Source organism: Aethalodelphis obliquidens, unplaced genomic scaffold (genome assembly GCF_003676395.1).
Source record: "Aethalodelphis obliquidens isolate GAN/ISIS:26980383/991018 unplaced genomic scaffold, ASM367639v1 scaffold65, whole genome shotgun sequence".
Classification (NCBI taxonomy): domain Eukaryota; kingdom Metazoa; phylum Chordata; class Mammalia; order Artiodactyla; family Delphinidae; genus Aethalodelphis; species Aethalodelphis obliquidens.
Window position 1 is genome coordinate 2,349,296 of NW_020838009.1, and position 13,255 is coordinate 2,362,550.

The 13,255-nt window shown below is 40.9% G+C and overlaps 1 protein-coding gene across 15 annotated transcripts in view; it reads right to left on the reverse strand.

Moving 5' to 3' along the window:
- Positions 1-4,643: 4,643 nt before the first annotated feature.
- ZMYND11 (zinc finger MYND-type containing 11) overlaps positions 4,644-13,255 on the reverse strand; it is a 149,368-nt gene continuing 140,756 nt past the window's right edge. For all 15 annotated transcript variants that reach the window (XM_027089320.1, XM_027089332.1, XM_027089331.1 and 12 more), the window contains one exon: positions 4,644-6,944. In XM_027089320.1, the coding sequence (XP_026945121.1) occupies positions 6,822-6,944 (123 nt within the window). In that variant the 3' untranslated portion in view covers positions 4,644-6,821. The remainder of the gene's footprint in view (positions 6,945-13,255) is intronic.

A 13,255-nucleotide genomic window follows, 5' to 3' on the forward strand; every position in this document is an offset into this window, starting at 1 on the left:
CATATCTAGGATGATGAACTCCCTCTGCTTTTGTTTGTCTACAAAGATCTTTATTTTCCTTCATATCTGAGGGGTAACTTGGCCTGAGAGAGCATTTTTTGGCTGGCAGCGTTGTTTTTTTTCCCCAAAACTCTGAATATGTTATTCCACTCTCTCCTGACCAATAAGGTTTCTGCTGAGAAATCCGCTGATAGCCTAATGAGGATTCCTTTGTAGACTACAGTCTTTTTTTCCTTTGGCTGCTTTTAGAATTCTTTATCTTTGATTTTTGATAGTTTTGTTATAATGTGTCTTGAAGAAGGTCTTTTTTGCGCTGAGAAAATAGGGTGATCTATTAACTTTGAATTTAGACTTCCAGTTCATTCCCTCCCCAGGTTTGGGAAGTTCTCAACTATTATTTCTTTAAATAAACTTTCTGCCCCCTTCTCCCTCTCCTCCTTCTGAAACTCCAATTATTCTATTTGTTCTTTTGATGGAATCCTATAGGTCATGTAGGTTTTCTTCACTCTTTTTCATTCTTTCTCTTTTTCTTTGTTCTCCTCTAACTGAATTATTTCAAATTCCCGTCACCTAACGCACTTATTCTGTCTCCCCTTTGCTGGACTCCACTGCAGATGCTCTCTGCTGCATTTTTCATTTCATTCATTGAGTTATTCAGCTCCAGAATTTCTCCTCGGTTCTTTTTTATAATTTCTATTTCTTTGGTAAATATCATTTTGAACCAGTATTTTTCTTTTCATGATTTCATTGAATTGTCGTTCTGAGCTTTCTTATAGCTTGTTGAGTTTCTTCAAAACAGCTATTTTGAATTCTTTATCAACTAGATCACAAAATTCCATGACATTAAGCTTGGTTATTGGAAAATTATTATCTTTCAACGATGACATGGTTCCTTGATTTTTCATGTTCCTTGTAGTTTTGTGTTGTTGCTGTTGCATTTGAAGTAGCAGACACCTCCTCAAATCTTTGCTAGTTGTCTTCAAATGGGGCATTCTGTTTGTTGGTATTGTCATTAATTCTGCCTTTTTCTGGGTACCCTTGTTTCACTCTGCTTGTTCCCTTTTGTGGCAAACTTTTAAAGCTTTTGTATCTTTTTTCGTTCTTACAACTCACCAGACTGGCCACTGGCTTCTTTGTTTTCAAGAAGGTGATGCTACAGCCCAAGTTTCTGGCTTCTCCTTTGCCCACAGACCCTGGCCAGTTCTCTGATCACACGCTCTGTCTACCGGAGCTTGCTTTTGCTGCTGCACTCAGGAGAGCCATGCACAAGATGCTGGCTGCAGAGTGGGGGAGAGTGTGAGCTTAGCTTTTAGGGCACTGGGGATGCCCATGGACCTGGTAAGGGGATCCCCAGGAGTGGCACTCCCAGAGGCTCATGGATGAACTTCTTGCTGAGTTCAGTTAGCAGGAACTGCATCCCTTTAAAGACCTTCGATATTTTTATCTGCTTCTTTCCTGATCTCCTCCCTCTTGGCAGTCATGGAAGTCCTGCGTCAGTACTCTGGGTGCTGCTGGAGAGAAACAGGTTCTCCAGCTGCTTCCCACACCACTGGCTAGCTAGGTACTCACTCATTGCTCTCCTTGTATCTTGTGAAAGAGGTCACCACTGTCAGATAGATCCTCTGTATGCAGTGATTCCTTGGGGGGTGGGGTGGGGGTGGGGTGCAGTGCTGAGAAAGTTCTTCTAGATCCACTGCATCCAAACTTTCTCCCTCTCCAATGACATGCTGGAATCTCCCCTAGGAAAGGCTGGATTTCTGCAACTTCTCTATCTTCTGTGGGTGTCTGCCCAGGTCAACACTCCAGGTTTTTTCCCAACTGCAGCCAGAAGGGTCAGGCAAGTTTATTGCCCCATGGGCTCCACAGCCCATATCAAGGTCTAACCCTAACCCTATTACCAGATGCAGAGGTGGGCAAGACCCCTTACAGGTCCCCTGGCATATGGTGCTGGTTCCCACAGCAACCACAGAGGTCCTTGTGTTCATGAAAGATGCCCTAATTCTTTGTTGAAAAAGGACAAAAGGAGGAACACCCTGCACCACCGTGATGCTGATATCACTTGTTTATAGCCTCTTCTTGTCCTAAACATAATTTCCCTCCCATTCACGAGCAGTTTTCAAGAGTAGGCTTCTCTCATCTTCACTTTATCATCTGTCGTTTTGCACCATCTCATCTTCCGCAGTCACTGTGAGGTTACCCTCTAGTTATTCTCTCGTGGCATCACCCTCATTCCTGCTTCCTGTCTGATGGCTTCCTTAACCATGTCAAATCTCTCTCATTGCTTGAAAAGAATTACTCTCCTGTAACCTTTAACCCTGAAGACCGCTCTAGCCAAGAATTTTGTTTCTTCTGTAACTTTTTTTCCTGGTTTTAAAAGTTATGTTCATAGTAGAAATATGAAGGAAAAAAATGAATCATCCGAAATCCATGTGGGATGCTCTGGAATGCCTTTCTTCTCCAGCTAGCTCCTGCTCACCTTTCAAGTTCGAGCTTCCGTACAGGTTTTTTTAAGCCTTCCCTAATTCTTTCCCCTCCTGTTGTGCTTTCTCCGTATCCTATAGTCCCATATTTTTTCTTCATTGCACCCAACTCTGGGTTATAATTAAAGTTGTACTTATTTGATTGATGCCCTCACTAGAATATAAGCTACATAGAGACAGGAAATGTGTCTGTTCTGCTCATTATCATACACTTAGCATCTAACACAAATGCTGGAGGGGCTCAAGTATTTATTAAATGAATGAGTAATATTTACACTGTCTTCTAAATTTCCTTAGCAGTCTCTACCCCCAGTTATACTCTTTCCTGTTCCTGGAGGTAGGGATTATTCATCACTGCATGACTTTATTAAGCCACAGACTGTCTTCATGGGGCTGTAGAACAGGAAGTATGATGTCAGGAACCTGGTTCCTGACTTTGAGCAGCTCTGGGTCTCGGCTTTCTCTCCAGTATGAGGTTAAGGAGTTGGAGTAGATAAAGGTTTTCAAACTGCCCTGCAGAGCCATAGGGATCCTTAGGTAACTTTCCAGGGCTGCCTACTTGCAATGTCAGTTTAGAGGTTGTTGGAAGATTTTTAAGCTCTCAAATCTCAGACTCTGAAAGACTAAGCCTACCCTCAGAGAGGTCAAATTCTGTTGAAAACTGATTAATTTTTTTCTTGTCAGCTCCTAGGTTTCAAGGAGGACCTCTACTAAACATTTGCTAAATGCATGTTGACTACAGGTCGGGTGCTGATGGGGGCCCTTATTTGGTAAGACAAAGCTCTTGCTTTTAGGTTGCTCTGTCCAACATGGGTAGTCATCAGCCACACGTGAATAAACTGTGGCTAGTCCGAATGGAGATGTGCTGAAAGCATGCAACACACACTGGGTTTTGAAGACTTAGTATAAAACAAGAATATAAAATGTCTCATTGTTATATTAATTAAATATTGAAATATTTTGGATATATTAGGTTAAGTAGGATATATTATTAAAATTAACCTGTTCCTTCTTAATACGGTTAAATATTTAATATGGTTATTTAATGGTTTAATATTTAGTATGGTTACTAGAAAATTTTAAATTTCTTAGGTACCTCACGTTACATAATTTCACTTGACAGCATTGTTTTATAGTTTATAATTTAGTGTGGTAGTAGTAGTTACACTTCTGAGCACTTACATATCCTTTAAGACCTAGCCTCTCAGGTGTAATCCCTGGCCAGTACAAGCAGTTATCACTTGGAAGCTTATGAGAAAGGGCAGAGTCACCAGCTCCACCCACCCCAGACCATCTAAGTCAGAGTCTGCATTTTAACTAGAGCCCCAGGCGATTTGTGTGCACAGGAACATTTGAGAGGCTCTGATCTAGATCACAGTAACAGGACTCTTGCTACCTCTCCTATTTTTGCTTCTCTAATCTCACTGGATCCGGGATTCTTAACATGAGGGACCTGGATCCTTATGGGGGTGGGAAGTCTACAGATGGGCCCTAGGACTCTGTAAAATACTGAAACTTTATGTATATTGTTCATGAAAGGGTCTGTTTTTATTTTCATCATCAGTAAAGCAGTGATTATGAAAGGATGCCCTCGTCAGCAACACTTGGGAACTTGTCGGCAATGAAAATGCTGGGGGTGGGGACCAGCAGTGTTTGAACAAGTCCTCTTGTGATCCTGATGTCAAAAGTTTGAGAACCACTGAATTAGAGAGGAAGGCAAAGAAGAGGGTCGAGCCACTTACTACATTACAGTCTGGTCAGGAGGGTGACGCTGGCTTGAATTGAGATTGGCATCATGCGAATTGGTTGGAGGAGTGCAGTGATGCAAGGTGAGATGATGGATGTGATTCTAGATGCGTTGAAATTGATGATATTGACTAATTTCAAATGTTCACTGAATAATTTTCTATCTATCTTTATGTTCAGCCTAGCATAAGTTTACCCAGAAAGGGGGCTTTGTAGTCAAACAAACCTGAACTTGACAACTGGTAAAAGTAAGTTCAACTTAAACAAATGTTTAAGTAAATTATTTTTAACACACTGATTTTATATAAAGTTAAACAGTCACCAATGGATAGCCCACAGTATATGATTACCATGTGATACAGTTGTGTTTGTTTTGGTTTAGGGGAATGGACTAAATCAACAATTTATTAAAGGCAGTTTTTTTAAATACATTTATTAACCAATGTTAACACATTAAATGAACCTATATATTGCTAGTCAGAGCAGCTTACAAAATGCCAGAATGCATCATAGAACTGGACAGCCACGATGAATAATTACAATGTGCATAGTGGCTAAGCTCAACACCTTGATATAGCTTTATGATTGCAGAAAATTTTTAATAATGATTCCTAAAACAATCAATTGTAATTTTACCTAAAACTTTTACAAAACCAGGCCACAATCTCTTTTTTTAATTTTGTTTTTTTTTTTTTTAACACACAGTTTTCACGCTGTAGTAACTTGTAAATGTGCAACCGTGTCAACGGAGACAAAAAAGCCAAAGTAACACGAATCTTACTTTCATGCAGCTATCGGTAAATAGTACACACTCTGGAATGATTTTACACCAAAAATAGTTCCACAATAACTTGCTCTCATAGGGGTGGATCGAAGTTTTAAAACTTGAAATCAAAAGAATCAATCAGAGAAGGTTAAGTGTTCATGGTTACGTCGTCTCGCTCAGACCACGGCACCGTGGCAACACGGACAAATCACACAGCAACGAGGAGGGACCGAGAGTGCCGAGTCCCTGCGTAATCCAGGTACGGTGCTGAAATGGGGCTACTGGGCAGGTCCTACAAGCCATTGGGCGCCACTGGGCAGCAGCTTGTCGATTAACTTGTGTCACCGCCGTCTGTAACAGCATCAGGACTGGATGGATGATTAGTTCACAGAAGGCTCTTTAGAGTGACCCTGACAAACCTGGAGAAAACTTTTAAAAAGGTTTTTCTCCTGATTCTCTCACTTACATGGTGTGTAATTGCTTTAATAAATATCAAAGGTCTAAATAAATATTTACAAATTATTTCTCTAACCTTAAAAATAAATGATAAATGGGAATTTATTTTGACTTGGTCTAAGATCAGTCTTTGAAAAAACATAAATTGTGAGGTTTTTTTTTTTTGTAAAAAGTAATTTAAGTTTTCCTGGCTGTATTTTATATGTCTATGTATAAAAAAAATCATTATTCAACTATCGATCCATTCCTATTGGTAATGCTTCTTAATCCAGACATTCCGCAAAATACAGACTTTTTACAAATCACGGCATCTTTAATACAAGAAAATTAACATGCATTATTCTTCATTCTGTGTACAGTGGTGGAGTTCATTAGTAGGCAATGACCCACTACTACAAACATAACGGCTTCTGTGAAACTTAAGTGCTTTCTTTCCTTTCAGTATTAACTTACAATGTAAGAGGTGACACCAGATAATAGGCAATCAATCAATCAGATGATATTTGGGGAGGGAAGGGAAGCATTAGAGAAATTTGTATGCCTCATCTATAATTTCGTGTATGGATAAAGGTAGTTTTTGGCTTTTTATTTTTGTTTATTTTGTTACAAGCACTCATGTTAGGACAAAGATGAAATGTGCAAACTTTAAAATTTAAATATTCATTTTCTCTAAGATCCAGCTCAGTAAAAGATTACCCCAGTTCCCTGCAATTTTAAACTACAAGATCAAAGCTAATAATTTGTTATAAAAGTTATATATTGAAAAGAAATAATGAAAAACACAATTGGGAAATATTTAAGAAAAAATATGCAGGACTAGCACCTGCTGTGTCAACCCTGTTCCCTAAATTCAATCAATCATATACCCACTGGCATAACCAATAGATAATGCCTTTAAACAGTAAATTAAGCTGAACAAAACCAGCTCAACAAGGTTAAGAAATAAATTTCACATCAAGGTAGTATGCTTTATTTCTGAAACAGTTCTGTAGTTCTTACATTCAGATCTATTTTAAATGTTTCTTTGTTAAACTCACTTGTATTCACCTGCTGTTTTTTTAAAGATCTGTTGTTTAAAGGTTAAAATCTCTGTAAAACCTAAAAATGTTTTAAAATTTGCTGAAAATGCAACAAACTCTCAATTAAAATTTATTTAAAATAATACCCTCCACTGATGTTACTTTTACCCCCTGAAAAACTCCAGAGGAGCATTAACAAAAGATTTAACTACTGTGCAAAATTTCTTCACGAAAAGTGTTTAAAGGCTGGTGCAAAATGGGAAGCAAATTCTAAACAATTTTGGCTTCTTGGAAACAAAAACCGCTGTGTCTGAGAAGAATAATCGTCAGTGATTCTCCAGAAAGAACCAGCCTTCATCTTTTCCGGCGACAGGTGCGCTTGTGTTCCGCGTGCCAGTGCTCCTGCTGACACTTGATTGAGCAGTAGGATGTGTTCCAGCAGCAGTGGTACATGGCCTCCTCCTCACAGTTGTAGCACTGCAGGCAAGAAACCATAACCAGCAGTTAAACGTGGGATGAAATGCATAGGAAGCTGGGTACAGTGATTGATTGACAGACTTTTGAAACTCTGCTTCTAAAGCTCTTTCTGGCTCAAGCTTAAACTAGTATCACCAAGAACATGTTTTCTGTCCTGAGCAGGATGGCAGGAAACAATGGGATGGACGACCGAGGCTCAGCACGCAGTCCTTTGTCAGCAAACTCAAGCTTACTCGGGCACAGCATCAACTTTTCCATCTCCACTAGGTAATTCCCGTCAGCACACAAGCGTAAGTAATTTCTATTTTCTTAAAGGGCCTGAGATTCTGGAAAGATGACAGAGCAGAAGCACCAGGATCTACCTTCCCACCTGGACAACAGCTGTACTGTAGAATCTGTCTGAAGTAACTATTTTGGAACTCTGAAGTCTACTGAAGGCTTGAACAGTAAGTTATGGTTAATTTTGGTCAATTTCGGCTCTTAGCACGGTAATAGCTACCTCTTCCCTATTCTCCACCCAAGCAGCTGTGAATGGAGCACCTTGTGGGAGCCAGGGTGGGCAAAAAAGATGCGCTTCTGGTCACAGAAATGGGCAGCCATTGCTGTTCCACCCCCTGCCCCCGCTGTCACAACTCCTCCAGCTGAAGTGACTTTCAGAAGAGTTAAAGGGCCACTGCCCTTTTATTCCCCCTTTTGCAAGCCAGACATTCAAAATCAACTGCATATACAGGAGAAATTAGAAAGTGAATGTGCATACCCAAGGAGAGGCTCAGAAAAGACCTAAGAAGGCATTTAGTTTACACCTCAATCTGATCTTTGGCACAGAAATAGACAGCCTACAACCATCAAAGAAACAAAAACAGCAACCTATGAGAAGGAGGAGAAACTGAGTTCCAGTTACCATATTACTAGATTCAAATGTCTAGTGTTCAACAAAAAACCACAAGGCATACAAAGAAGCAGGAAAGTATGACTATTTCAAAGGAAAAAAAAGCCAAGTCAACAGAAACTGGCCATGAAAAAGACCTACTGGCAGATATATTAGACAAAGACTTTAACACAACTATTAAAGAAGGTCAAAGAACTAAAGGAAAATATGGAGAAAGTCAAGAAAATGATGTATGAACTGGAAACATCAATAAAAAGATAGAAACCAAAAAGAAAACGTGGAGCTAAGAAGTCATTAACTGAAGTGAAAAACTGACTTCAGGGATTCAAAGGCAGATTTGAGCAGAGCAGAGAGAAGACAGGACAATGGAAATTAACAAGAGAGGTGAAAAGACTGGAGAGCAAGCAAACAGAGCCTAAAAAGACCTGTGGTACATCAGCCAATGGACCAAGATATGCATCATGGGAGTCCCAGAAGGAGGGGAGAGAGAAATGAGCAGAGAGAATACTGGGGAAGTTTTTAGTCAGTATTCCTTCAATCTGATGAAAGATAGATATGAATATAAATATTCAGTAACTCCAAGTCAGATGAACTCAGAGAGCCACACTGAAACATGTTGTAACCAAACTTTTGAAACTCCTGAGAGCAGCGAGAAAGAGGGGAGCTGTCGCACACAAAGGATCATCAATATGTTATCAGCAGATTTCCCATCAGAAATTCTGGAGGCCAGAAGACCTGATATAGTCAAAGCGCTAAAAGAAGGAAAAAAACCTGTCAGTGGAGAATCCTGTATGCAGCAAAACTCTCCTTTGTACCTGCAAGAAGTACTCAGGGGGTCCTGCAGTTGAAATGAAAGGACACTAGACAGTGACCTGGAGCCATGTGGAGAAACAGAAGATCTCAACTGTGGTAAACACATGGGCAATTATAAGAGCCAGTACTATGGCTTACAATGGCTTGTAACTGTACTTTTTCTCTTCTACGATTTAAGAAACCAAGATTTAAAGAAAAAAGTTATCAGTATAAAAGCTAGTATTACTGTAAATTACTTTGTAACCCCAAATCTTTTTTCTACATAATTTAGGAGACTAATACATTTAAAAGAATTTTTAATTTATGTTTTTGGGCACACAATGTATGACAATGTGATCTTATAACATCAGCAATCAAAGGGTTGAGATGCAGCTGTAAAGGAACAGATTTTATATATGTTATTAAACTAAAACTGCTATAAATTCACATTAGAGTCTCATAACTTTAGGCTGTTAAATGTAATTCCCGTGGTAACCACAAAGAAAACTGCTATAGCATATAAACAAAAGGAAAGGAACTTAAACATTTCCCTACAAAAAATCAACTAAACACAAAAACAAGAATGCAGGAAATGAGGGTCAAAAAAGTTATGGGGCTTTAAATTTACACAGATTAAACTCTCCAATCAAAAGACACAGATTGGCAGAATGGATAAAAACACGTCTATAATATAATGTCTATAAGAGACTCACTTAAGACCTAAAGACACAAATGGGCTGAAAGTGAAAGGATGGAAAAAGATATTCCATGCAAATTGGAACCAAAAGAGAGCAAGGTAGCTATACTAATTTCACACAAAATAGACTTTAAATCAAAAAAAGGTTACAACAGACAAAGAAGGACACTATATATTAATAAAAGGTTCAATACAGCAAGAAGACATAATAATTATAAATATTTACACATGTAATGACCACTAAAACATAAGAAGCAAAAACAGACAGTTCTACAATAGAGACTTCAACATCCCACTCACACTAAGGGATAGAACCACCAGACATAGGTAAGGAAAGGGAGGGGTAACACAATACACCAACTAGATCTAACAGATACACACAGAGCACTCTACCCAACAACAAGAGCACACATTCTTCAAGTGCATGTGGGACACTTTACAAATTAAGTCTCAACATATTTTAAAAGGTAGATATCATACTAAGTATCTTTTTTGACCACAATGGGATAAAATAAGAAAGCAAAAACAAAAGTAAAACTGGAAAATTCAAAGTTGTGGAAACTTAAAAAAACACTTTTAAACAACCAATGGATCAAAGAAAAATTTAGGTTATGCAGTGAGGCAGTGCTCAGAGGGAAATTTATAGCTGTAATATCTACCTGAAGAAACAGATCAGTAGCCAAAAAGTCCACCTTAAGGAATTGGTAAAAAAAAAGCAAGCTAAAGCAAAAGTTAGCAGGAGGAAGAAAAAAAAAAAAATTAGCACAGAGGTCAACAAAATACAGAAGAGTAAAATAATAAAGAAAAATCAACGAAACCAAAAGTTGGTTCTTCGAAAAGATAAACAAAATTGATAAACCTTTAGCTAGATGGACCAAGAAGAAAAGAGAGGACTCAAGTTACTAAATGAAAAATAAAAGTGGGGACCTTACTACTGATTCTACAAAAATAAAAAGGATTGTAACAATGCACTATTAACAATTATACACAACAAACTGGATAACCTAGATGAGATGGACAAATTCCTACAAACCCCAAACCTACCAAGACTAATCTTGAAAATATCTGAATAGACCCATAACTAATAAGCAGATTGACCTATTAATCAAAAATCTCCCAATAAATAAAGCCCTGGACCTGATGGCTTCTCTAGTAAATTCTACCAAACATTTAAAGAGCTGTCAAACCTTCTCATACTCTTCCCAAAGATGGAAGAGGAGGGAATATTTCCTAACTCACTCTGTGAGTCCAGAATAACCCTGATACCAAGCCAAAGACACTACAAGAAAAGAAAACTACAGATCCACATGCCTTATGACCACTGAGATAAAATCCTCAACAAAATACAAGCAAATGGAATTCGGCAGCATATTAGAAGAATTATACACCAATGATGTGATGCGACATATAAGAATCAATCAGTGTAATATGCCACATCAACATAATGAAGGAAAAACCACATGGTCATCTCAGTAAGTGAAGAAAAAACATCTGACAAAATTCAGCACGCATTCATGATAAAAACACTCAACAAACAGGAACAGAAGGAAACTACCTACCTCCACATAATAAAAGCCACATATGAAAAACACACAGCAAACATCATACTCAAAGATCAGGAACAACGCAAAGATGCCCACTTTCACCACTTCTATTCAATATAGTACTAGAAGTCCTAGCCAGAGCACTTAGGCAAACAAGAAATCAAAGGCATGCTAATTGTAAAGGAAGAAGTAAAATTATCTTTGCATATGATATGATCTTATACATAGAAACCCTGAAGACTCCAGAACGAAGTTGCTAGAACTAAAAGAGGAATTTGGCAAAGGAGCAGGATACAAAGTCAATACACTAAAATCAACTGCATTTCTATACACAAACAATGAACAATCTCAAGAGCAAATTACGAAAACAATTCTATTTAAAACAGCCTAAAAAAACCAAAATACTGGAGACTTCCGGGAAGATGGCAGAAGAGTAAGACGCGGAGATCACCTTCCTCTCCACAGATACACCAGAAATACATCTACGCGTGGAACAACTCCTACAGAACACCTACTGAATGCTGGCAGAAGACCTCAGACCTCCCAAAAGGCAAGGAACCCCCCACGTACCTGGTTAGGGCAAAAGAAAAAACTAAACAGAGACAAAAGGATAGGGACGGGTCCTGCACCAGCGGGAGAGCGCTGTGAAGGAGGAAAAGTGTCCACACACTAGGAAGCCCCTTTGCGGGTGGAGACTTCGGGAGGCGGAGTGGGGGAGCTTGGGAGCCGCGGAGGAGAGCACAGCAACAGGGGTGCGGAGGGCAAAGCGGACAGATTCCAGCGCAGAGGATCGGGCCGACCGGCACTCACCAGCCGAGAGGCTTGTCTGCTCGCCCGCCGGGGCGGGCGGGACTGGGAGCTGAGGCTCCGGCTTTTGTCGGAGCGCCGGGAGAGGACTGAGGTTGGCGGCGTGAACACAGCCTGCAGGGCGTTGGTGCGCCGCGGCTGGCCGGGAGAGAGTCCGGACCTGCCGAAGAGGCAAGAGACTTTTACGTCCCTCTTTGTTTCCTGGTGCACGAGGAGAGGGGATTAAGAACGCTGCTTGAGAGAGCTCCAGGGACGGGCTCGAGCCGCGGCTAAGAGTGCGGAGCCCAGAGACGGACGTGGGACGCTAAGGCCGCTGCTGCCGCCGCCAGGAGGCCTGTGTGCGAACACAGGTCACTAGCCACACGCCCTTCTGGGGAGCCTGTGCAGCCCGCCACTGCCAGGGTCCCGGGATCCAGGGACGGCTCCCTCGGGAGAGCGCTCTGCGCGCCTCAGGCTGCAGCTTCACGCCGGCCTCTGCCGCTGCAGGCCCGCCCCGCACTCCGTGACCCTCCCTACCCCCCGGCGTGGTGAGCCAGAGCCTCCGAATCAGCGGCTCCTTTAACCTCGTCCTGTCTGAGCAAAGAACAGACGCCCTCCGGCGACCTACACGCACAGGCAGGGCCAAATCCAAAGCTGAGCCCCTGGGAACTGTCAGAACAAAGAAGAGAAAGGGAAATCTCTCCCAGCAGCCTCAGAAGCAGCGGATTAAAGGTCCACAATCAACTTGATATACCCTGCATTTGTGGAATACCTGAATAGACAACGAATCATCCCAAATTAAGGAGCCCTGTGGATGAAAGGCTCTTGGTGCTGCAGCCAGGACTCAGTGCTGTGCCTCTGAGGTGGGAGAGCCAACTTCAGGACACTGGTCCACAAGAGGCCTCCCAGCTGCACATAATATCAAACAGCAAAAATCTCCCAGAGATCTCCATCTCAACGCCAGCACCCAGCTTCACTCAACGACCAGCAAGCTACAGTGCTGGACATCCTATGCCAAACAACTAGCAAGACAGGAACACAACCCCACCCATTAGCAGAGAGGCTGCCCCAAATCATAGTAAGTCTACAGACACCCCAAAACACACCACCAGACGTGGACCTGCCCACCAGAAAGACAAGATCCAACCTCATACACCAGAACACAGGCACTAGTACCCTCCACCAGGAAGCCTACACAACCCACTGAACCAACCTTAGCCACTGGGGACAGACACAAAAAACAAAAGGAACTACGAACCTTCAGCCTGCAAAAAAGGAGACCCCAAACACAGTAAGATAAGCAAAATGAAAAGACAGAAAAACACACAGCAGATGAAGGAGCAAGATAAAAACCCACCAGACCTAACAAATGAAGAGGAAATAGGCAGTCTACCTGAAAAAGAATTCAGAATAATGATAGTAAGGTTGATCCGAAATCTTGGAGATAGAATGGATAATAGAATGGACAAATTGCAAGAATCAGTTAACAAGGACCTAGAAGAACTAAAGATGAAGCAAGCAACGATGAACAACACAATAAATGAAATTAAAAGTACTCTAGATGGGATCAATAGCAGAATAACTGAGGCAGAAGAACGGATAA